Source organism: Quercus robur, chromosome 3 (assembly GCF_932294415.1).
Source record: "Quercus robur chromosome 3, dhQueRobu3.1, whole genome shotgun sequence".
NCBI classification, from domain to species: Eukaryota; Viridiplantae; Streptophyta; class Magnoliopsida; order Fagales; family Fagaceae; genus Quercus; species Quercus robur.
In genome coordinates this window covers 19,030,452-19,056,637 of record NC_065536.1, presented here as the reverse complement: position 1 = coordinate 19,056,637, position 26,186 = coordinate 19,030,452, and the positions used below count along the sequence as shown (strand labels likewise).

Genomic DNA, 26,186 nt, shown 5'->3' with positions numbered 1-26,186 from the left:
GTTCATGCTTTGATTGTGTGATTGTATGATTGATTTGGATTGTAATTTATAAGTTGAATATGGTGGTGTATATCCAAAAGGGTCTAACTATGTTGTTTAGGATATTGAATATAGCGTTGTGTGTGATTTATAGAGTAGCGACGGTTGTAGTAACTAAAAATTGGTTTTCATTGTCTTTTAAGTTAATAAAAACCTTACATTGACTTTTTCTTTTCAAAAAACCTTTACATATTTTTTTAACGTGAATATTTACATATACCTTAATAAGTAAACCCTATACATTTCATTTTCTTAGATGCATAAAAAAAAAAGACATTTATTCCATAATAATAGTGGCTAATTAGTTTTTTCATATTCTCATTTATAACGTTTCTTACTATTATCATATTTTACTGGCTGTTGATTTTCATAATAGAGGCATTAAATGAGAGTTAAATTCTTCGAACCTTTCATTAGATTTTAAAAGTCATGGTGTGTGAAGAATATAAGCATTTAAGGACTTTTTTTTATATATTTTATTATTTATAAATAATGTTAAATGAAATGTCAAAAAAAAAAAGATTTTGAAAATTTTCATCTTTATTTCTTATATATTATTATTATTATAAATTTAGTGTTTCTAGAATAGCATGTGTTTTGTATTCTCTTTTTCTATTAATGCATTGTAACGTTTTATGGGAATACTTTATAAGAAAATTGTTTATTCTTTTTTTTAAATTAAGTGTTTCTAAATTGATTTTTGTTTTGTATTTCATTTTTCCATTGATGCATTGTAACATTTCATGGAAGTTAAAAAGAATAAAATTCACCTTGTCTTGATGTTTTCTAAAAATTAAATTTGGAGATTCTCTTTCAATAATTGTGAAAATTCCAAGCAATAATTCAGAAGGTAATACATGTTACATGTTCATGCTTTGATTGTGTAATTGTAATTATTGTATAATTGATTTGGGTAATAATTTATAAGTTGAATATGGTGGTGTATATCCAAAAGGACCTAACTATGTTGTTTAGGATATTGAATATAGTGTTGTGTGTGATTTATAGAGTAGCGACGGTTGTAGTAATTAAAAATTGGTTTTTCATTGTCTTTTAAGTTAATAAAAATCTTACATCTACTTTTTTTTTTTCAAAAAACCTTTACATATTTTTTTAATGTGAATCTTTACATATACCTTAATAAGTAAACCCTATACATTTCATTTTCTTAGATGCATAAAAAAAAGACATTTATTCCATAATAATAATGGCTAATTAGTTTTTTCATGTTCTCATTTATAACGTTTCTTACTATTATCATATTTTACTGGCTGTTGATTTTCATAATAGAGGCATTAAATGAGAGTTAAATTCTTCGAACCTTTCATTAGATTTTAAAAGTCATGGTGTGTGAAGAATATAAGCATTTAAGGACTTTTTTTATATTTTATTATTTATAAATAATGTTAAATGAAATGTAAAAAAAAAAAAAAAGATTTTGAAAATTTTCATCTTTATTTCTTATATGTTTCTATTATTACTGAAGAACGTTTTCCTTTTAGTTTTGATAATAAATATGATTTTCTAGGTTAGAGTTTGATTAGTTTCAAGTTTAAATTTTGTATGATTTTATTTAATTGATGATTATATGATTTAATTAAGTGAATTTAACGATTTATTTATTTGCATTGTAAAGTTTATAATAACATTCGTAGGGTCATCTTTAATTAATTTTTTACTTCTTTAGCCGTCGGTCTCTTTGTTTTCCAATTAACGGTTACTAATTAATTTATTTAATTGACGTTTGATTTCTTTTACTAATCTCTTTCTCTCCCTCTTTGTTAACATCCTATTGTTTTCCCAAATTTGATGATAATTCTAATGTACTAAATATGCATATTGTAACGTTTATTTTTATTTTTATTTTACTCCATTTTGCTGCCATGAAGTTAGTACATCCATAACTATTAGTTTATTATTTTATGATATGTTTGGTTTGATATTATTATTATTATAATAATAAATTTAGTGTTTCTAAAATAGCATGTGTTTTGTATTCTCTTTTTCTATTAATGCATTGTAACATTTTATGGGAATACTTTATAAGAAAATTGTTTATTCTTTTTTTTTTTTAAATTGAGTGTTTCTAAATTGATATTTGTTTTGTATTTCATTTTTCCATTGATGCATTGTAACATTTCATGGGAAGACTTTATAAGAACAATTTTTATTTATTGAATAAAATATTATACGTTTAATTTTTAAAAAAATGAGACAAAATATAAATAATTATGATATGGAGGATGTTGCTAAATTTAAATGTTGAATAAAATAAGATGAGAATAAAATAATAAAAATGAAATGTATGGCAATAAACACCATATTATTTTAGTTATGCTTTGTAATAAAATAATATTATATTTTTATATACTATCTTTATAATGCAATAATATAACATTTAACAACTAATGAGAATAAAAAAGATAACAACATAAAATATAAAACTAAATTGTATCAAGCTGGATTACCTGTCAATTCCAATTTTAGCAAACTAACTGACTTCTAGTAGTCTAAAACTGATTTCCGCGATGCATTTGGTGGAGCTTTCAATACTGCATCAGTATGTTTTGATGGTCAATCTGTTACACTAAAATTAAAAAAAAAATATATATATATATATATATATATATACTTAAAATTGAAGGAAAAAAAAATGTATATAGAGAGAGAGAGAGAGGGGGGGGGGGGGCTTTTGTGTGTGGAAAAATAGAAATTATGCATGGAATAAGAGGGAGAATGACAATTTTATAGCATGAGGATAAGAATAAGAAGAGTAAAAAATAAAGGAAGATAAAAAGATAGAATAATATTAATATTGAGAGTAGTGGGAATATGAAAAGTTGAAATGGAATGAGAAAGGTTGAAGAAAGTTAAGGTAGAGAGTAGTGGGGATATGAAAAGTTGAAATGGAATGAGAAAGGTTGAAGAAAGTTAAGGTAGAGAGTAGTGGGGATATGAAAAGTTAAAATGGAATTGAAAATTTAATAATAAATAAGAATAATTAAAAATAAGATAAATTAAATATGATATTTTGATTGTAATATAATAGAGTTTTTAATTAACTTTAAATGTTAAAAAATTGTATAAAAAAATTGGGAAAAAATTGATAATGACATGGCTGTTGACGTGGCTCAATAGGAGCGTAGCAACATTAAATGCTACGCTTCAACTTTTAGTAATATATTGATTAGTTTGAAATATTATCTTTTGACCATTGTACGTATATACACTTAACTAACAAAGTTTCTGTGTAAAGTCACTAATTTGTTATCATATTTTAAATGAAATTTGTAAATATTGTTTTGTGCTATAAGGTATATCTACGTGTTCACTAAATTGAATTTAGTTAATGAATTGTTTTAGGTCGCCATGCTTGCCGTTTGTACAGATAGATAAATGGTTTAGAGACACCTAACCAAAAGCTTGGTAGAAAATATGCATATCTAGATGTGATTCCATCTTAAATTTGATGTCTAGTAGGCTTAAGTCTGTTTGTCAGGTCGTCTCCCATGTTGTGGAAGTCTACCAATTGTTTTTGTGGAATGAATAGCATGGTAAAAGCATAATTAGTGTGCCTTCTTCATTATAAAAAAAAAGGCACAATATGGTTCTTTCTCAAAATATATTTATTTTTGTTTTCTCTTATACAATTTTTTACCTAGCATGCTTTTTCTTTAATAAGCCACATGGAATTTGTACGTAGGCATAATAATTCATTCAAAGTTAATGCATTTAAGAATCGAAACGAAGTCATGGATGAAAAAGAAGAATTTTTTTTTTCTTATTTATAGAGAATTATTTCAACTCTCTTCGTAAGGATACTATAAGATCATGTGAGGACTTGATGACATACAACTTGTTTCATCCACCCACCAAAGAGCTTATCAAAAATTTATAAATGATTGAAAGTGGTACTATAGTCACTATAGTAACACCATTTTGTGAGGCACACAACATAGATGTTAAGAGATGAGGTTAAGCTTGACCTCAATAAGATGACTTTATAATTGTGCACCATTATTAAGTATATATTTTATGTTGCAATGAATTCTCAATTACATGCACTAAATCCTCAGTTTAGTTCATGTTTATTCTAATCTTCTAGCTTTGGATCATTGAGAATTTGAGAGGCACATGAATCATTTAGAATTGTTGATATTTGTTCGTTCGTTCCGAGACTTTACAAATGATGAAATAACTACCGTTAAAAATGGGACTTTATTCTCTGGAAAAAGTTTCATTGTAATTGTTTGTTTGTTGCCTCTCATTTGGTGTAAGTAAGGTTGAAGTCTAAATAAAGTTGTTTACGGTGCAAGTTTAAGAATTTTGGCCGAGCAATGAAGATTAGTTGAACAAAATCAAGTGTATTTAAAAAGTTGTTAGGCTGAATGTTTCGCCTAATGTTCACCCAACACTTGATCAAGCAAACTTGTTAAGGAAAACTATTGAACCCTTCACCACATTATATGAACAAATTATAATCCTACTATAAAAAGAGATAAACAAACAAAGAATTCCTCGAGAAAACCTTGCCAAAGCCACGAAATCTTTCAACTTTTCTAATTGCTATATTCTTGAAAGGAATTTTACCACTCAAAACAAAAATCACTTACCATGTGTTGGAGTAATGATTTGAGGGTGTTCCTAATACAGAGCAAATATAAATTTTTTTTTTATTATATATAAATTTTTTTTTTTTTTTTTTTCAGGTCAGGGTGTTCCTGGGAACACCCTGAGCTGTACGTGGTGTTGCCACTGCTCCTCACCAAAGAAATACCCAAACAACAAATACAACCAAAAACACCAACCACTCTATCAAATCCCTTCCTACTCAGAAAACTCAAAGAAAGGATTGAAATTAAACCATCAGCAACAACCAAGTTAACTTCAATACATCAAGCAACAACAAAGAGACTAGACCCACCCAATGGAGAGCACTAGGACCAACAAGGCAAATATCAATAACATAGGATCCAAGGTTTGGAACAGCGGCAAGGCTTCGTCTAGTGATGGCACCTGAGATGGTGTCCTCTGCTAGAAACTCGGCAGCGTGTCACTAGAAGAAATAGTTTAGAAGACTTATGGTGGTGATGAGGTTCAGCAAGTAGTGACTGTTATCGCGTGGCCAATGACCATATATTTTTGACGGAGATCCTTTCGCAGCTACACACGTGCTATGGACCAAGGCTGAAGACATTGACTAAGACTTGAGAAATCTTAGACTGCCAGTGAGTGTTGGGGCAGTCGTTGTGACGATGTCGACTTGAAGTTGTGGGAGGAAGAGGGTAGTTCCAATGAATCAGCCTCTCACTCCTCTGTGTTTCTCTCCTTCTCCATTGGTTTGGCTTTGGCATGATCGTATGAGTGACGTTAGTGATTTAAACTTAAGGACTCGGGTCCCTATCTTAGTTTCCCCATACCTCCTTGCTTCAGAAACAATATTCAGCCTTCACATTGCTGTTTTGAATTTTGAGTGGTACGTTCTAATCATTTACACATATCATATTAAACTCATGACTTCAACGCCCATGCCTTGTTTTTGAGAGGCAAAGGAGAAGACATTTGGTACAAAGAACAATAGCATACGATTCTGGATCTGAACAGAAATATAATCTAGGAACACTGCCAACCCAATGAAGTGAATAATCAAACACAATTTTTTCCTAAGTATAAAATGAGTTTAGTAAAGAAGAGTAGCGTAAAAATGTAGAGCCTCATAATGAATTACAATCATAAATGTAAATAACCCCCAAAAAAATCATAGTACAACATGTATATATGTTCATGTATTCCAGTCCCACCAGATTGTCCACATAAGATATGTGAGGAACTACCAGCCAAATGATGATATTTATGTGTTGTATGCGTGCCTTCAAGCAAGAATGGACATCTATCACCTTCTTGACATCAACCAATGTACCCCAAAAGCAACAAAACAAAGGCCCAATAATCATGATCTGCTAAACAATGAACCAAAGATGGTCTACTGATTTACAAATGCCCTTGCATATATACAGCACCAATTGACCAATTCCATTATTGTGCAGCCTTTCAATGAGCGTTCCTTGAATGAAAAACCTGTTTACATTCTCAGTGTTGATATGAAAAGGCTCAATTGACATGGTGAGGAATAAGAACTTTGAGGCTTTGCATCGGTCTGGAGGAGTAAAAGCAGTGGCTGTGGTTCTTGAAACCAACATAAAGGGAATTATTAGTGGTAATGGGGCTGCTCTTATACAGAGAGAATTTTTTGGTGCCAATAAGTTCCAAAGGGCACCTACTACTTGGGAAAAAACAAAAATGCTTGCCTGTATTCACTCTTTCATCAAAAACCTCTGCAGAAAATTATTGCTTGTGGTAATCTTGATAGGCAAAGTTACATAGTCATGTTTTGAGCCTGATCATGATTTAAATTGAGCCTAAAAATTATTCAAGAAGATTTTTATTAGTACTGTCTTATAGGTTGCAATTAATTGTTTTGAAAAATTCCTTGTACATATGTCAGAACACTTAAAAGAATTTTTTGTGCAAGCAAATAGATACAATATATTGCTAACATTTTTTTTTCCAATCTATCACAGTCTTATTTTCCCTGTGAATTGTTGCTAAGTTTTATTTCAAATTTCTAACCGACCTGAAGTCATTGATGATTTTGAATTTTATCCTATAGAGGTAAGGATTGCATTGGAGTACCTTCACTGTCAAGGTAATCTAATCTTGATGATGTCTAAAGTGATGAATTTCATAAGTGAGAATTCAAAACATATTCTACGTTAATAATTGATTTGTTGAAGGAACTTTTTCTTAGACAACTTGACTAATATAGTACTTTATCTAATAGTTTACAAATCCCATTATGCCACAGTATTTTGCTTCTCCAGATGAGCCTGTGTCAACTTGTTGTCACTAATCGTTGTGTGAACTTTTCTATCACACCTTCATAAGAGTGGTCCTCGTACGTATATAATCATGCCTCAGATAGCCAAAATATTCTAAATACTGTAATTTCTGCTGCTTAAAATTTTCCAGCATATTTTAGATTCAATTTCAATGTTTGTCTGCACAAGCATCTGTAATGTAAAAAGCACAATAATATAGACTTACTTCTTCATGCTTTTACTGAATCTAGAACTGATTTCCTTGCAAGGGTATTTCACAAGGATTTCAAGCCTAAAAGTGTTTTACTCGTGAACAATGGGCACATTCCTTGACAGTTTGATTTGTCATGTTGACATTTGAAAGCCACAGGTATTCTAGTTATCTAATCTTCTTAAGCATATATAGTCGCAGGGGAAGGGGGGAAATAGAGATTTTGAAACAAAGGTACTGCATAGATCCAATATATTTTGAGATGCATTAGAACAAATCTAATAAAATCCAGTGCTGATATGCAAATTTTTGTTCTACATCAAAATACTGTTAACAGGTAGTGGTGGCAGTGGTGATAGGGCAAGAGGGTAAAGATATGTTGGGGGACGATAGATGTCAAGGTTGTAAAGAACAGTGTTTTGGTCATGGACGAATTGGTGAACATTTCTATTTCTTAATGTTTACCTCCTCTCATTTGAGTCCTAGGAAAAGTAACAATGCTTTCATCATTTTCTTTGACACCTTAGCTACTATTGCTGTTCAGTCTGAACTTTATCTTGACATGGGATTATATATTTAAATCTATCAACGTCTCAAAATCTAAGATCTTATAGTTATAAACATTTTCACTCTAATATCAAATTACAAATTAGTTTCTGAGTTAAACTATAATGAATTCAACCAACAGTATGTATATCAAGTTTTAAAAAAAATTAAAAATGAAGACCATGACTAACACAATGTGACATGGTTTGTGTCCAAATCCTCTCTGGTGTTGCATATCAATCAATTTGTCTAATTTTTATTTTTTCTTTCTTACATCAGCTTGTCAAAAAGTCAGAGGAACCATGGATTCATCTTTTCCATGTGTCATTGTCTTCCGAAAATTAATGACATTTAAGTTGCTAAAAAGTGGTAACATCTTTGTATACAAAATTAGACATTTACAATAAAACCTTACAAGTAAGCAGTAATGGATTTAGGGGACAATGAAATGATCTCTCTCTTTCCAGATAACCCATAATATAGCAAAATAAGAAACAGCCCCTAGGGAAGCCTTTAACATTGTACACACTGGCCAACCAATAGTTCAAGAAGCTGTATAGGGAATGTAATAAACTGTGAGAAAGCCGCAGTGTATCCTTCGCTCTTTTTTCATGGACGAATTACAAAACCTTAATTTCACTAATGGTAAAATGAAAGCTTGTTGGATAAAAATCAAAACTCTTTACATTTTGCTTATTAAAGTTAGATACATCACTTTAGTATGTTTTTCTCTCATAACTATTGGTGTTTCACAATTTCCATCAGTCATCCACTTTATAGGTCATCTCGAAATAATAGTTGAAATTGTTAAAAACTGAATGACTAAAGGAAAGATCAAATATGAATCATTATGGACGAATAGAAAGCTTCAGATGGTGTCCATATTTATTTTCTTAATTTATCTTTCTGGGGATACAAAACTATGGGTAGAGGCAGATACAAGAAGGATGTGATATACTTTAACTAATTTACAGCTCTACTTGGGGACTAAAAATAGAAAATATGGATACTTATGAATTTTGATATTGCCTAAATGGTTCATGATAGTATTACAATAACAAATTATGCTCTAACAGTTTCAATAGAGACCACAGAAGAGATGCCAACAATACTATATATCCAATCTCACCAATTAAGATTTGAAAGCAATACAAGTCAAATACATAGTGCAAAAAGCATTTAGTGAGATGAGGTGTGAATGTGTAGTGGTTGATTCAATGTTATCATAAGTTTGGGATTTTCAATCTCAATGGTCCTAATACTAACCTCAAATACATATCTCAGTTCTGTATACTTAGTCCATTGAAATTGTTGCATATGTGGGTACATTTATTTTGTTATTGAACAATTCACCTCATCATTGTTTACCAGTTAATGATTCAATAAGGCTTAAGATGCCCCTGAAGTTATTACAATAATACAAGGTTTGTACTTGTTTATACAAAATATGTCAATGTTAGAGATGACAATTGGTTTGCTATGATGTTATACAAGTTATTGATACCCTTGCATCCAACAATTTGGAATTATGTCTTGATGTGCTAAACGATGATATCTCAACACTAGTTGATCTTAATTTTGAACTCCCTACCAATGGAGATTTCATCCATAAACTATGAGGTATTGTATAAAGACCAGAAAAGAGAAAAGGAAATAGAGGAGATCACAATGCTGAAGAAACATATTCATGAGTTAGAGAGCACCATAAGGTGTATCATAACACTCAACTGAATCTTCCATAAGATACAAAAGGCTGGGCCTGGGATAGTATTACTTCTTTAGTTCACCAATTGTATTTGCTTTCTCTCTCTTCTTTTTGGGAAGGATAGAAGAGAACAGAGCCCATTTTGTGAGGCTATTTTTGGGCCCATTTTGGCCGGTTGTGGGCTCTTTATTGCACAACATATTGCCACTAAGGCAAAATTAAGCTTAGCCCATGGAGCAGGTGGCCTGGTGCAAACACTTTCCTTGTTTTGCTCTTTGGTTTCCTTGTAAATCCCAACTCCCGACTCAGCTCATTGCATGGTCTCTCTTATCATTACAAAACACTTGGTAATTCTCAACAATCGAATAGAATTATGTAAACATGGGTTGAGTCATTACTTCAAATTCATTTCTCATCAATTCATGACATATTATCAGAACTGCAACACAAATATAAGAAGATAAAACTTGGATTTCTTTGGAGTAATTATTATTTAAAGAAACAGGCAATACAACAAAGACTATAAATATCTTTAGAGCCAACCAAACACCAAAGAAGTAAATCTACTGTCAGCATATCGAAGAAGTAAAATAATCTTAAAAAATTACAACCAAAACCAGGGGAAATAAAAACTACAAGCAATCAAGCTTTCATCTAATGAACGCTCTTTGAGTCCAACCCTTCCTGAGAATTAATTTTGAAACAGCTCTGCTACTTGTCAAGACCAAAATTACCAGCACCCTCTTTACACCAGATTTTAAATGGCCTCCTTAATGGAAGGACAAATAGCACTGGTAGTAAGCCAATGCCAACAACCAGCAAGAACCTTGTACCAATCTCTAGATTTACAAATAACACAAGCACCATGCCACTTAGATTTTCATTTGCAACATCCTTCAACCATGACAGGAACCTACCAATCTTGACATAGCAAAAGTAATTTGCCAAAACCTGCCAAGTAGATTTAAACCATAAATAATTTCAAAAGAAGAAGCTGATCATCTGATATAAATCCAACTATGTGCCCACTCTACATAGTATGGAAACTCCTAAACCCAACTATGTCCCCGCCATTCATTTTTCTTCAACAATCACATTTAATAATTAAAAATAAGCAAAGATAAATCCTAGATTTTTTGGGGGGCAGTTTTTGTTTAAAAATTAAAAATAAAAGTATTACATGATCATGAGGACAAACCCTGCATTGCACCTAACCTTGCCCTTGATTAGAGGACTGCTCACAACAAGCTAATCACAAAAGAACCACATGATGATCATGATGTGGGCATTTATTCCAAGTCAACTTCAAATTTCATTCTTCTTCCTGTAACAATGTAACCAAGCTAAGCAACATTACATGATCATGCATTAAAGAAGCTCTTACTATCTTGTTGAGAAGACCACCAACTTTCCACTTGAAGGAAAGCTTAGAAAGAAGGGTTACCTCAAGTTCCCAGCACGGCACCTCTAGCTGCAATATGGCTGTAGGTGGATCAGAATCAACCCACTTAACCCAACTGTCCATATTTGACTATTGAATCATGGTCTCCATGGCTAATGAACTCTATGCAAAACATCCTGCCACTCTGGCCATATCAGACACCATATTATTATATCATTTAATCAAAGTACAAAATTCAAACCTCATAAGTAAAGCAATACCCTGCTAAAGCCAGACTAGATGTTAAAGTGGAAAGGCCAGGAGATGGTATATCATGTTGGTCAAAGAAGTAAACCAATAGGCCAACATAATATTAAATGGCTGAGAAAAAAAAAAGTCATCTAAAAAATGTTATTGACTCATGAGAAGAGAGAGAGAGAGAGAGAGATCAAACAACCTATGTTCATACCCTAAAAATACTTTCTTATATCTTAAAATCAAGTAAGTTTCTCAATGCATCCAAGCTTCTAATAACCTAAGAAATGACCACCTATGTTGGCAGTAAAATGACTTATTCAGATAACCTATTCTACCCAACTCATTTTGGGATAGGAATGAACACTAAAAAAGAGAACTGTCTTCAATCTATATCACATTTTTCAAATTTTACAATTTTTGTCTCATTTTAAACTCCATAATTTTTGAATATCACTGAAAAATTTTGTAGTCACATATTCAAGTTGGGTCTTTCTCAAATCTTTCCTAATGTTCCTTAAACTAATCAAATAGGATAAAAACCCATGTCCCAAACTGCAACTTGATAGATAAACATGTCAAATTTTACATCATTATATAATAATAAAAAAACCATTAATTCAGATTTGGAAAATAGTTCTTCACCTAAAGAATAAAACACATATATCATAAAAGCATTCAAAATAAGAGAAATCTCAAATTTTATAGAGAACTCTATGTTTTTTAAACTAAATTCCAATAATCAAAGAAACAAATACAATTTTTTTTAATAAAAAAAAAGGCATTTAGTTCACAAATAATTTTGAACAAAGAGGGGAAGTGTGAATATCAACCATAGAGTCAAGTTCTAATAACATAAAGAGATCAAAACATGGAAAAGCTGTGAGGACCTACGAAATATTAAGATTAGATTAAGATCTAATTAAACCCTAATGAAATTTACACAACATGGGAGATTTAGATTACTTTCTATTTGGTAGGGCACAACAATGTTGCACAAAATAAGAGAATCAAAATATATATTATCATAGAGATACCACAATCACCTTGGCCCAAATAAATAATACATAAACATTTTGTGATTGGTCATGCAGGTATTTCTGTAAAAGTAAGTGAATTAAGTGGATTATGCACCTTAAATGTATTTATTTTGAATTGGAAGTGTATCCATGGATATAAGCTTCCAATTCTTGGCATCTTCATGTTGCAAATGTTTCATGCAAACCCATATCAAGGACTTCCTGTACATGCCCAAATTTGTATTAGTATATATGCACACCAACACCGTCAACGTTAACATTGACACATTCTAGATTTTACAAAAGTCAATTAGAAAATATGCAGTCTCATTTGTATCAACTCTTTACCTCTTTTTCGTGTAGCTGCTAATTGACAAAACAAAGAGTACAATAAACAAACTATAACACTCAAACTTTTCTTGTTGCCTAGGTTTATGAAGGTAAGTTCAAATAGAAATTTGATCATCTAGTTCTATATTTGAAATATGGAAAGTTGACCACTCTTAATAAGGATTTGAATTGTAAAACCCAATAAACAAATGAAAAGGAGAAGGAAAATATAGTTTATCAACATATGGTATCATCGAGTGTGTTGAACCTCATATAAACGTGGGAAGGATGTAAAAACCATGACTTAACCATAAATTACTTGTTGCATGTACTTTATCTGTATGACTACTATAGAGCATATATGGCATTAATTAGTGCATGTTCAATGGGTGTAGGTGCGTTTAGTGTAGAAAAATATACTATGTCCCAGCCTGATGTACCATTAACCATATAAATTCCAAAAGTTAAATGCTTTATCCTTTCATTTAGAAACAAGTAGGATATAGTGTAGATTGAGACACATTGATAAGAACATCTGCATTAACCCCTTAATGAAATCAATAATCCTCCGACGGCATGCCAAGTATATCTCACTGGAAAATTCTATTTATCTAGAATTCAAGCATTTGGAACTTTAACTCAAATAGTTAACATGTTACACAATTACTCATGTACACTTACAGATGGGGTAGGTTACAATGCCATTGCTACCCTTATTTTGTCATGCAATAAGCACATATTGCCTGTGCCTCAAGGATGCAACTCTACATAGTGGATAATATCAATATTATTAGTGACAGTTCAATCCACAACTTAAAATATATATAACAATCTCAAATTGATAACATAACAAATATTTCTTTGGCAAAAGGATAAATAATATAATTGCAATGCACAGGGTTTGCTTTTAGACAATGACTCATTGCAAAGCATATAAATTGCATCAAAGTTCGTGTGGAGCTTTTAGTAGTAAAGAGTTGGAGATTTCTAGCTGCAACAGTCCTTATACTATCCTCAATTAAATATCTCCACCAGGGATACCTAATCTTTTGAAATTGTTGCTACATGTGGGTAAATTTACCAGGGAAACAAACTATTTGGTTAATTTGAACATTTCACCCTCATCATTGTTTGCTAGTTAATGATTTAATTAAGTTGGAGATGCCATTTTAGTTAATCCAAGGTTTGAACTTGTATATAAAAAAATAAAAAATAAAATGTCATCTTCAGGTTGGCATGATGTTACACAAGTTATTGATACCTTTCCTGCAAATGATCTGGAATTATATCTTGACATGGTAAACAAGGATATCTCAACACTAGAAGATTTTAATTCTGATACCCAAGCCAATGAAGATTCCACTTAGGCCATAAGCACAGGCCTAGACCTCCTAAATCAGATTTTGGAGAGACAATACTACTACAACAATACAGGGGTACAAATCAAATTTGTCATAAAGCATTTGAAAAAATGCTGTTAAATAAATCAATTGATAAAAGAAGAGGTAGAAGTAGAACACACCAGAACCAGCATTTGAGATAACGCAGAAAAGATATGGGAACTTTGAGATGAAAATGTATTCAAATTGTTCAAAATGAACAATCAATAAAATAATATTTGTCACATGAAAAAGACTAAAAACAACACAGAGTACTGATTAATGATGTAAAAAAATTTACCCAATTACACATAAGCAAAAACTTTATTATATGGTTACAAATAAATAAATCTTTCACACAATGCATTAGGGGAAGACACTGAACAAGCCTATAATTTCTTCAGTTTTTTTTATTGAAGGAGTCTAATCTCTAATAAGTCATGAAGCACTATAAAAGGCCTTGAAATGAAAATTTTTTGGAGAGAATACCACAACAATAAAGGAAAAAGTAAAACATACAAGAACCAGCATTTGAGATAATGCAGAAAAAATAAGTGAACTTTGAGATGCAAACCTATTCAAATTGTAAAAAATGAAATCAATAAAATAATTATTTGTCACATAAAAAAGACTTAAAACAACACATACAGTACCAAATAATGATGTAAAAGAGCTTACTAAACTGCACATAAGCAAAAACAATTTTGATATGGTTGCATGTAAGAAAATATGCCTTCACACAATGCATTGGGCGAAGAGACACTGAACAATCTTAATGAAATATCTTCAGAATTATTTTTTGGTTAAAGCAGCCTATTGAGTCATGAAGCACTAGATGAAAGCTCTTTAAAAGAAAAAAAAAAAATTGGAGAGACAATTATATACTAAAATGAAAGGCTTTGCATTTATAAAGGAGCAAAATGGTCTCCATATCCAAAGAATTCTCTAATTTAACATGAAAAAAGAACTGCAAGTTCGATTATCAGCTGTTGTGTGCTTTCTCAAAATTTCCCCTGGTTTGGAAGCTATTATCGCAAATACATTTGCCTCTATATTTGTCATACCCTAGACTTCCCAGATTATTGATGTATTGTTTTGGTACAGATATGAATAAGCTTATAACACTAGCATTTTTCTTATTTACACCGTTAGACATCCAAAAGAAAATTCCTTGATCATGATAGTAAAACACCTTTTTATATGAATGCCCCAGGACACTTGTTAGACATTATGTCCGCGTTGATACTCAAGGTTCATGTTAGTGGCTACAAATCTTAGCCTAGAAGACTTGATGCCTTTTCACAAGTTTTTTCTAATTTATTCAACCAAAATTAAGAAATCTCAAGTTTATATGTCAGCTATTAAATTTGCTGGATCCTACTTCTATCCACACTGTGAGAAGCCGAAAGTTCATTATAATTTCACATAAAACAGTGAAGTGCTAACATCAAGGTACATCATCGTGTACCCAAAAAGTGGATGCATAAATTATTTATCAGATAAGTAGATGGCATCAATTACTTGCATACTATAGACACTCCCTAATAGCCAACTTTGTAATAGCTGCAATATACTGTTGCCATTCATGCTCAAGCTGCCAGCAGCTAACATGACATATCAGATTAGCTGGCCCCTGAATGAATAGGTCATTAAACTAAATGAGAATCTGCAACGACATATATACAAATGGCACACAAGGCACACACAAGCAAGGAAAAGAGGTTAAACAAGAAGTCAACGAATAGGACAACGTAAATATATTGAGCTAACCCATGTTAATAACTCGTCAGCAGAAATGGCATCTACTTAAGTAGTTGGAGAAAATAATCGTCTAATCTAGCTTACTTGAGAATGTCGAGTCCTAGTAGTTCTCATGATATCATCCCAAGAAAATTAGTTATTGGTAAGACTAGAGGGCAATAACTAGGAGAACATTCAATAAACTGAACGTACAATCTGAAAAAGGTATTCAATGCAACCAATCACAAATGAAAAAATTTAGGCCAATGCCCCATTTCCCACCCCCCCCCCCCCCCCCCAAAAAAAAAAAAAAAAACCAAAAACCTTGTAATGCATAAAAAAAATGTACATTAAATTAAAAGTATATACTAAAAGGGAATCTAAAATTTACCCATATGATGAACAAATTAAACACCATTACAAAGAAGCAAAGATAAATTACTGAATCAATTGCAAAATAAGACATGCTTCTCATCATGTGTAAGTTGCCTATGGCATATATTATAAGAAGTAATAATTATAGAATACTTAGCACCCAAAATCAAGATCTTTATTTGTTTATAATTCATCATCCTACAATACTAAGCTACACTAAATAAACTGCACCACAAATGCATATTAGTCAAACTATAAATACAGCCAAAGTTCTTTCTTCGAAATTCAATTTTAAGCCTAATATCTTCAACTTTTTCTTCTATTCACATAGCTTTAACAGAAGTATTACACCTGCACTCACGTTGAAATTCCACTCCTATTTAACCAAGGAGTAGCTTTCCCCAATTTTCAAAATATTCAAAGCAGAATAAAAGGAAAATATAAGTCATAATAGAACCAACTAGCACAGGAAAACTACACATATTAACTGAAGGAGCTCAGTGAAGGAGTTTTCAAATCCCATAATATTTGGTTTCCCTAACTCATTAAGGTGAAACACCCAACCAATGAAAAAAGAATGTACATCAAAACAAAATCAACTAATCTAAAGTGACTAATTTCATCCATTCATTGAGATTTTGTTTACATTAATTGGATTTGCACCCAATCACATGAATGAACCAATTAATTTAGAGGGAGAAGGATTTTAAATGTAATAATTGTACCGTGACATGTTTCTTTGTAGTTGAATCAGGAATCTTCCACAGCATAGCAGACATGGATTGAAGTCAGCGTCTTGTTTACAAAGGGATAGTATCTCCTCCTCCTTTTGTTTTGGTCCATTTTGCAAGGCTATGGCCTACATTATTACACAACATCTTGCCATGGAGTCAAAACTAAGGTTTACCCATTGATTAGGTGACCTCGTCCAAACACTTCCCCTGTTTTGCTCTTCGATTTCACACTGAATCCCAAGTGATCTCAAGTAAAAGTCATACTGTTTGTTTAGACGACGAGCTAACTGATTTATGCTGGATTTAGTGTTTGAAAACAAAGCTTCCTCTTTTGCCATCCAAAGGATTTTCATTGCTACTACTGCATTCAAAAAAAGATTTTGAATCGCTTGTGAAGATTTCTAGAGCCCTACCAAGAAAGCAACACTTTCTTGGGCTTTATTTGATTTGAGTATGAATATCAATTAATTCTATAATCCGTGTTAAAGACTTTGAGAAAAAGAGAAGTGGAGTTTTAGTGAAGATGAAGAGTGAGTAGGTTGTTCAAATCCACTAAAAGGAAGTTGTTGAGACTAAGGGATATATATTCAAGGGACTACATTCTAGCCAGCCTTTTAACATGACATCAGGGTGAAATGAAGAGCTCTCCCCCCACGGCCAATTCATTAACTAAGACCAGTCCTATGACAAATCAATAGCTACAGCGAAGTAATTATTAGTTTTACTAAGTGTCAAAAATTCCTACAGAATTTTAAAGGAAAAGTGATTCGTCCTTGAATTTTCTTAGCACTACAGTTGGAGGAATAAATGACCAACGAGATTGAGGGTGAAACTCATACATTAAAATGGACAAAGAAGTAAAAAAAAATCATTAATTTGAGAATTGTATCAAAAAAAACTAATGGTCTGTTTGGATCGAGGGAGGAGGAGTAAGAGGGAGTAGAGTAGAGTTGACCAGATATTAGGCTAATTTCCGGCCAACTCTACTCTACTTTCTTCTACTCCCCCTCAATCCAAACAGACCATAAAACTTTAGTGGATTAGAAAACTTGCTCCGAACTTGACTAACCATAATACCAATCCATGTTTGATGTTAGTTATATTTTTGTCATATTTAACAAATCAGCAATGCAGAAGGCCTAAATCATACTTAATAAAATTACATTGAAGCACATGCAAATAAAACTCAGAGCAAAGTGGCCTCATGACTACTTCCATATTAAAACCAAATTATAAGGCCAACAATTACCATAAGTTAGAAGAAGAAGAAGAAATTTTTTTTTTAAAAAAAAGCATAGGAAATTGTTTGTTTAATTTAATTTGCTTCAATACGAAGAAGAAAAACGCAAAAGAAATTATCAGAATACTCAGTTCCCAAGGTTTTGCAACAATGCTTATGACATACATCTAAGTACAATGGTAACTCTAGTAAGAGAACAACAATACCACAAAAGGAAGTCGAAGGTTTATTTTTTCCTGGGTAGAATAATAAAATTAAAAAAAAAAAAAAAATTGTTGTTGCACACTGTGAAGTGCACACACTACACATAGCACTTGGAAATTGTGTGTTCAAAACATTATTTCAGTTATAAATTTGAAATGGTCACAATTTGAGTTAATGGACAAATCACCTCTAACAGGGCTTGTTTTAGGTGACTATTTTATCAAATTACAACTCAAAGTAAGTTTTAGTTCATTTTGCAAGAAGGTTAATCATATTTCGATAGAGTTTTCAATAGCTTAATTCAAAAATATCCCAAGCAGAGTAACATACAAAGTATGCTTATGAACATACCTCAATGGCCTAAGCCAATATTGAGAGGATGGAGTGAGGGCAATTAGGTACTTTTATTGAAATAGCAGCTTGGTCTTCGCCTTTTCACTCGTTGCATTCATCTTTTCTGCAAACAAGATCGATCGCATGTTCTTAAGCATAAAGGTTCTTCAAACAAATAAAAACATCAGGATATATTAACAATTTTTCTCATCAGTCTTTGACCTTGTTAATATTTTCTTTTAACTTCTCCAATTTTCGGTTCTTCAAAGCACTGAATCAAATTATTGAAACCCACATCTTAGCTTCTTGAAATATAGACCTTCCATTGGGTATTTAATGTATTTCACAATACATAAACATTTTCTACATGATCGTGTTTATTAGATGATGTGGTCAAGATATCACTATAGCGATTCTTCCAAATGTTCAAGCACCCACCAACGGCCTTTTGGCAAAAGTAGAAAAGGTCCATTTCTACGATTTCAATATAGAAATTCCCTACAAATTAAATATATTCTACATTGATGGATTACATTACAAGAAAATAGAAGTATTTAAAATTCATTGTATTTCCCTTGTACTGATTATAACATATGAAGATGATAACACAATCCTCGTATAGGGAAAGAGTATTGAAAATGACAAACACAGTTGAACAGAAAGTAAATGACAAAAGATTGACTCATAACTACATGAGTTGCATGTAGGACTCAGGAAACTTTCCAGAGACACTAAAAGCCAATCTTCTTAAGGGATCTCCACAAAAATCAATGCCAAAGAATACTAGTTGCTGATGTTGTAACAGAAGGGGAAAAAATCAAAGAAATCAATATCTTATATTATAAAATTTATGAATACTGAATTTCACATGTGTATGCATTTACGATGAAAAAAGAATGGAAGATTGAAACATCATCATGAGAATTATGAATTTAACCAATCCCCTTTCCTCTACTACCAACAGGAAGCATCTTTCTTTGAAGAAGAAGAACAAGAAGAAGGAGAAGCCTCTTTTGTGGAAGTAATAGCACAAGACAAGCAGCCTGGTATTACTGATGCATGATTTAAAGCAACAATATTATGCTTAAGGTTACCACTCTCCATTGATGTTGTTTGAAAACACAAATGTTTTGTTTTAAAAAAATGAATAGAAAATTAAAATAACAAAACCATAGTATGCAACTTTAAAGAGATGACAAGAGAGAAAAACTTTTTCTCTGATACTCTAAATCTTATTACTCACACAAATATTTAAAACTCAAAGTATAAGAGATGAAGTGCATAATGGCTGATCTGGCCTTTCACTGCACACAGTTATGGTGGTGGCAACTCCAGAAGGTCTGCCTCTATCAGTTACTCTAACATTTGATATATTCTATGAAATGCTCAATGCCTGATCACTCCTTGGTTCAAAAACCTTCTGCTTGTTACACAATGGACTCAGCCACAAAAAAGAATTGCACTGACAAAACAGGCACTTAAAAGTAAATGAGATGAAGCTAGCAAAATTTTGGCTTGGTAAAGAAGCAATAAGGGAATGTACTTCCTAAGAAAAAGCAACTAATGTTCTTGATATAAGGCAACAAGTGTTCTCATTTACAGGAAACATTAGACTTGAGTGTTTAAGACCCAAGCGCCCAAGTTATCTAACCTCATTTCAAATAACAAAGAAGCCAAAGCCAAAATATCCTTCACTCTTCCATTCCCAGCTGAGCTTGCAAGCTAGACTTGCAATGAAGTTGATGATGTTTGCTGAAATCCAAAAGATAAATCCTCAACAACCAGCTAACAATAGAAATACAATAGTGTAATCTTTACAGTAATTTACCATTATATTTATATATATTGAATCTCCTCTTTTGTAGAGTAAGAGAGTGAGTTCATTCATTTAGCCCAAAGTAACATTTTGTCAAATACTTGATGTACTTCCTCTCGTGCCTCCTTAAGAATTTTCATCACCACAACTGCATATAGTGTGAATTCATATTTGGTGACTCTACTTGTAACTCACTTGGAATTAAAAAATAAATAAATAAAAACCAAATTCAGAGTAATGCTGGTACCTTGGCATATTTGTTTGAAGTTCAATCAAGAGGTTCTCATTTTCTTCAGCATCCTCATTTGCTGCGAAGTTGCAAGGAGGACAAATGCATGATACATGGACTCCGCACCTTTCTATTGTAATTTTTGCTATTTTAGGATCATAATCTGAACATTCAAATCGAATCTCAATGTCATTCCAATCCCCTAGAATTATGTCTTCCAAAGACCTATCTCTTTTATAGTTGAACCACATAAAAGATAATGGAGCTAAAATAATATTTTTATTTACAAGACATCTTTCAAAACCATTGATGCACATGTAGACAGAACAGGTAAATATATGAAATTCACATTCATCCTTCAGTTCCACTTTTAGTGCAACACAAAAAGCAAATGATGGACGTTTCCGACCGACCGAGAATGATATGGAACTTCCAACACTTTGATGGTTGAACCACCACTTTGGAATCTTACTTCCTGGAAGTGCAAGTGCATAATAATCATAAAGTTTCCATGTCGAGTCCATTTCAAATGTAGCTTCATCAAGTTCAAATTCTGATACAGATTCATTGTCCGCTTTAGGCTGAGAGTTCGTTTCAAATGCAGAGCCCGTTTCAAATCTAGCTTCATCAAAATCAAATTCTGATTCTGATTCAAAGTTTGTTTCAGAATCAGAATCTTGATGTCGTATTCCCCTTGCACATACGATATTTTGTTGAAGCCCTATAAATTCTCCGAACTGCTTGCCATTAGCAAAATTAAGAAACTTCAGTTTAGCAAATTTAGTAATAATCTTCAATTAACAAAAAAAAATTCTATAACTTTGAGAGAAAGAAAGAGAGACCTGATTCAATAATCTTCTTCTTGATTGTGAATTCAACGAATTACACCCTATTGCAGATACATGTTGTATACAATGTGGAAGTCTTGGAATTTTCGGAAGGTTCCAGCAACAATTAAGCCCTAGAATCTTTAATTGAGGATATATGATAGCAATTTCAGGGAGGGTAGTAAAGTTGCTGTCAAAGATACCTAGATGTTCTAAATTGGGGAAGCAGCAAGGGGTATCCATGACTTTTGGAAATTCTTCACAATCAAACATATTGAGTGTCCTAAGATTTTGTAAATGAGAGATGCTACTTGGAACATCTTTCACGTTTTTTAAACTTATTGATAACTCACGAAGGCCAGTGAGATATCCTATTGATGAAAGCAACGCTAATCTTTCCGTTCCTTGCTCAAGACTTTCACAGCCAAAGAGATGAAAGAATTTAAGAGATTTCAACTGGAGCTTTGTTGGTAAAATTCCAAGATTTCGGCATTCAGTGAGATCCCAGTATTCAAGCTTTTCAAGAAGTCCAACAGACTGATGAACCTCAATTAAATTTATGCATTTAAAAAGCTCCAACTTCTTTATGTTTGGGGTAGTCACTAATAAATCAGGTACTTTTGTAATATTTTTACAATGTTTCAAATTCATATATTTCAATGTTTCAAATTGACACCTCTGCAGAAGAAGAATTTTTATTTTTTTTAAATTTATTAGTAAAAAGAAAACAAAATAAGGCTAAGAGCTCATTTCAAAAAAAAAAAAAGCTAAGAGCATATATTAAGAAATAATAACCGTTCAATTATGAATTATAATACACACTTCTAAAATAAAAATGCTAAAGGTACTACAATTTTATAAACATAAAGCTTATAAATTAATGTGGCAACAAATGTGATTGGTAGGCTTTAAGCACCTCATAAATAAATATTTAAATTGTCTCTTAATAATTTGTGACACATCAACTTGTATGTTCAATATAGTAAAACTTGTAATATCTATAGCACTACTCCTTTAAAAAAAAAAAAAAAAAAAAACATTTGTCAATAGTTCATTGATTTGCACCATATATTCTTTATGGTTATGTTTACATTTTAAAATATTTGTGCACAATTTGATTTTATTTATTAAAAAAATTTATAGAAATTTATTTTATATAGTAATAAATGCATGGTTTGGTTTTAGCAAAAAAAAAAAAAAAAAAAATGCTCCTTAACATATTCTCTAAAAGTACTCATTAACCCAAAAAAAAAATCTAATAAGAATTTATAAATGCTATGATTATACCTCGAAATGCTCGTCCAATTTAATGTGGCTCCATTGCATGTTCAGTACAACGAGTTTTGTAGGTTCAAAGGTGGATGGCAAGGACGATAAAGGAAATTTATTCCAATCAAGTAACGTTAACCCATTGGGAAGAGATTTAAGTTCTTCACAAATTACATTACGAATTCTCAAATATTTGAGACTTTTCATCTTCCCAAGATTCAACTGCATGTTCCTTGGTTGCGGTAAGCACAATGATATGCCTCGAATTTCATGTAATCCCTAATTAGACAAAAAATCACGAGTCACATTACACAATAGAATTTATGATTATTAAATCTTAAACAAAATCAGTACTGATAAACTTATATTTTCTTCAAGATTAAAAGGAGAAAATTAAAGAAAATATAAGAAAAAATTAACTACATTAGCATTGTGAGAAAAGGGAAATGATAAATAAAAATGACATACCATATCTCCTATTAGTACTTCAAGAGCATCCTCATCACTTAATAGTTTTTTATGTTTCTTTGACACTTCTGATTCTTCTCGAACAATTTCAAAACCCATTTGTTGTATCAAATCATGCATCACTAATTTGCCATTATCAACAATTATGAGGCCTTTGTCAATAAGTTTTTCAATATCACAGAACGGGTCATATGTATAGTTACTTTGTAATATATCTACAACAACTTCCTTGTAGAATCCTTTGAAAAGACAAGCAATATCAAGGAAAATATCCCGTTGAGTTTGGTCCAATCCATCGTAGCTTATTTTGAGTACTTGTTGAATATTTGGATTGGGAAATTTTTTATACTTTTTTAATATACTATTCCAATATTGTATATCTCTCTTGTACAAATCAGCACCTATAATTTCTAGAGCTAATGGAAGGCCTTTGGCATAATGTATAAAGTGGTCTATGAGCTCCAAATAATCTTTCGTAGGCTTGTTTCTTTTGAATGCATGTTGACAAAAGAGTTCATAAGATTCAAGTTGATTTAGTTCCTTAACCCTGTAGTTATAGTAGATTAGATGACAATCTTCTTGAAGAGTAGATAGCACCTTTTCCTCTCTTGTTGTGATAATGATTCTACTTCCAGAAGCAAACCAATCACATTTTCCAAGCAAATTTTCTACTTGGACTAATTTGTCCACATCATCAAGAATTAAAAGAATTCTTTTGTGACGAAGTATTTCCGTTATCACATTGATTCTTTTAAATACACCATGCGCCTTCAAATTTCCACCCCCTAAGATCTCAGAATAAATTGCTTCTTGTAGTTGGAGTATGCCCTCATTTGTTCTTGATGTTTCTCTAACATCCTCTAGAAAGATGCTTCCTTCAAAACGATATGCAATTAAGTTAAAAATAGCTTTTGCAATTGTTGTCTTACCTATCCCTGGAAGACCTTGGATCACAAACATGCGAACATCGTTTGACTCAATATCTAAATGCCAACTTATTTCCTCTACACGAGAGTCTACTCCAACGGGATATTTTACAACAAATACTTGTGTATGATTTAATTTAGCACTTGATATTTCTTCAAAAACTTCTTGGATAAACTCAAATTGAGGGTGGCTGCCAATCAAAAAGCATTAGGAACATGTTAGAAAATAGAAATATGATCTAGATTGAATTCAAAATGTTTAGCTTGTGAACTAGAATTGATATTTTGATAATTAAATTAAATGGCACATAATTAATAGATTTGAGAACTATTAGTACAAACATTTTTTTTTTTTTTTGTTAAGCTAGGAAATCAATTTTAGGCTTTTAGCACAAAGATGCATAGAAAATTTTCTTTGGAAAGGAGAAAAACTTATTGAATATCCACTTCTAACACTTGAATGAATTTATTAGAAAATTCTAGGAAAATTTTCTAAGAGTCATGCTATTACCATAACTAAAATCAGAACTTTGCCACAATTTGTTCGTGTGGCAAATTGTGAGTGGTGGAGTTGTGGATTCGCATGAACCCACCACTTTTACTCCACCACTCGCAACTTGCCAAGTGGACAAATTGTGAGTGGTAGAGTTGTAGACCCACATGGATCTACCAATTGTACTTCACTTACAACTTGCGATGTGAACAAGTTATAATTTTTGTTGTGATATTAACATTTTTTATTTTCTAAACGTCACTTGATAGAAGCTACAAATTAATTGAGCTGATTATTAATCATATATTCTTTGATTTCTACCATTGAACCTTGTTTCCTAGCTAGCTCACTAATAAAAGATATGATCAAAATATAATTATTTTATAATTTTCATTTTTTTAAAAGAAAATAATAAAGCTTTGCATGGGAGTTATTGTTTAGCAAATATTAACTAGCTTGTAATCCCATGCATATGCATAAGTACATTTTAAAATATGCAATTAGATATATTTCATAATTCCTACATAAGCTAAATATGGTCATTATTTTTTTAGAAGATTATTATATTTTGTTAATTCTTAAAAAATCCATGTAAGAATATTCCTTAGTGGAAAATGCAAATTGTTTATTCTTGTGTATTTTATTTTAAAAATTATATATATTATTTTACTTCTTAAATTAATTCTTTATATTGTGATGCAACAAGTTTATTTCATGTATGCATTTTTCAAAATAAGATATAGATATGAACAATTAAATTTTAGAAAATAAGATAATTTTTCATTGAAATTTATATTTGAATTAATAATAAGTTTTTGGAAGAAAATCTAGATTTTAAATATTGGGAGTAATTTCAAATGAGACCTAAATAGAAGTAGTTTTAGATTAAGTAATTTCATAATTGATTTTAAAATAGTTTTGAATAGATTGGAACTTGGAAGTATTATGCATTCAAAATTTTACAAATGAGTGGAATGACACTCGGCACAAATTGAAGCCTATTCAAAATATAGGGGCAATTGGCATCAAATTACTCATCTACTATACCGTTGACATCTCAAATTTGATATTACATAGCTCTACCTCTAGCTATATGGTAGTAATTTATTAGTACAATTCTTCCGTTTTATTTCTTTTTAAATTCACATTATTCTCTTGGTTTTTGGCCTACCATAGTTTGGCCTTTTTTGTAGTAATATTTAATTTTCTTTTATTATGTACATTTTACAACTTTGGTCTTCGTGTTATATTTCAAAGTCTGTTTTATAGACTATGGTTTTGATTATTATATTTTTATTCTTTGTGGGGGCATTGAAAAAAAATAGTTCAATTATCAAAGATTAACAATTTTTCCTTTCAAATTACATTATTACAGTTTAATTTTTTTCCCTAAATCATTAATTATGTTAATTATAATTATGATTTAAGTTTTTTAATTATAGTTTTAGAAAGATTTTATTCTTGAATTATCCTACTCAATTTGAATTCTAAATAATACTCCCTTTTTCAAATTTAAGGTTCATTTTTAAAAAATAAAATAAAATTAGTTGTCTAATTGTCTTAAAATAAATAAAAATTTAAAAAATAGAAGTTCAATTCTTCAATATGCTATAAAATTCTTATATTTAAAGAAAAAAAGGCAGTTCTTATTGAAAGTTTTTATCTCCTTTAATATAAAACTAACAAAATTCTCGATTATTGTAATAAGTAAAAAATACTTGCACCAAAATTAAGAAATTAATTTTTTTTAGAAGAAATTAATTTGATGGTACAAAATTAGACTTCAATT

General features: G+C 31.2%; 2 protein-coding genes across 46 annotated transcripts in view; both read right to left on the bottom strand.

The window, feature by feature from the left end:
• Window positions 1-26,186, bottom strand: part of LOC126717396 (disease resistance protein RPV1-like) — a 206,061-nt gene that overhangs the window by 179,075 nt on the left and 800 nt on the right. For 42 of the 43 annotated variants that reach the window (XM_050419124.1, XM_050419125.1, XM_050419126.1 and 39 more), the window contains exon 2: window positions 22,979-24,095. In XM_050419124.1, the coding sequence (XP_050275081.1) occupies window positions 22,979-24,095 (1,117 nt within the window). Of the gene's footprint in view, window positions 1-22,528; window positions 22,790-22,978; window positions 24,096-26,186 lie in introns of all 43 variants that reach the window. The other variant, XM_050419094.1, reaches the window with a different exon arrangement.
• Window positions 9,889-26,186, bottom strand: part of LOC126717402 (uncharacterized) — a 50,636-nt gene continuing 34,338 nt past the window's right edge. Inside the window, exons 1-9 of one of the 3 annotated variants that reach the window (XR_007652553.1) lie at window positions 18,592-19,045; window positions 18,388-18,493; window positions 16,584-16,953; window positions 13,626-15,376; window positions 13,046-13,128; window positions 12,150-12,256; window positions 10,824-10,965; window positions 10,560-10,703; window positions 9,889-10,330 (exon numbers count right to left, since the gene is read on the bottom strand). Coding sequence is in view for 1 of the 3 variants with exons in the window: in XM_050419143.1 (XP_050275100.1) it covers window positions 10,091-10,330; window positions 10,595-10,627; window positions 10,764-10,904 (414 nt within the window). In the remaining 2 variants the exon portion in view is untranslated. Of the gene's footprint in view, window positions 10,331-10,559; window positions 10,704-10,763; window positions 10,966-12,149; window positions 12,257-13,045; window positions 13,129-13,625; window positions 15,377-15,513; window positions 15,724-16,583; window positions 16,954-18,387; window positions 18,494-18,591; window positions 19,046-26,186 lie in introns of those variants that run through there. The other 2 variants (XR_007652554.1, XM_050419143.1) reach the window with 2 other exon arrangements.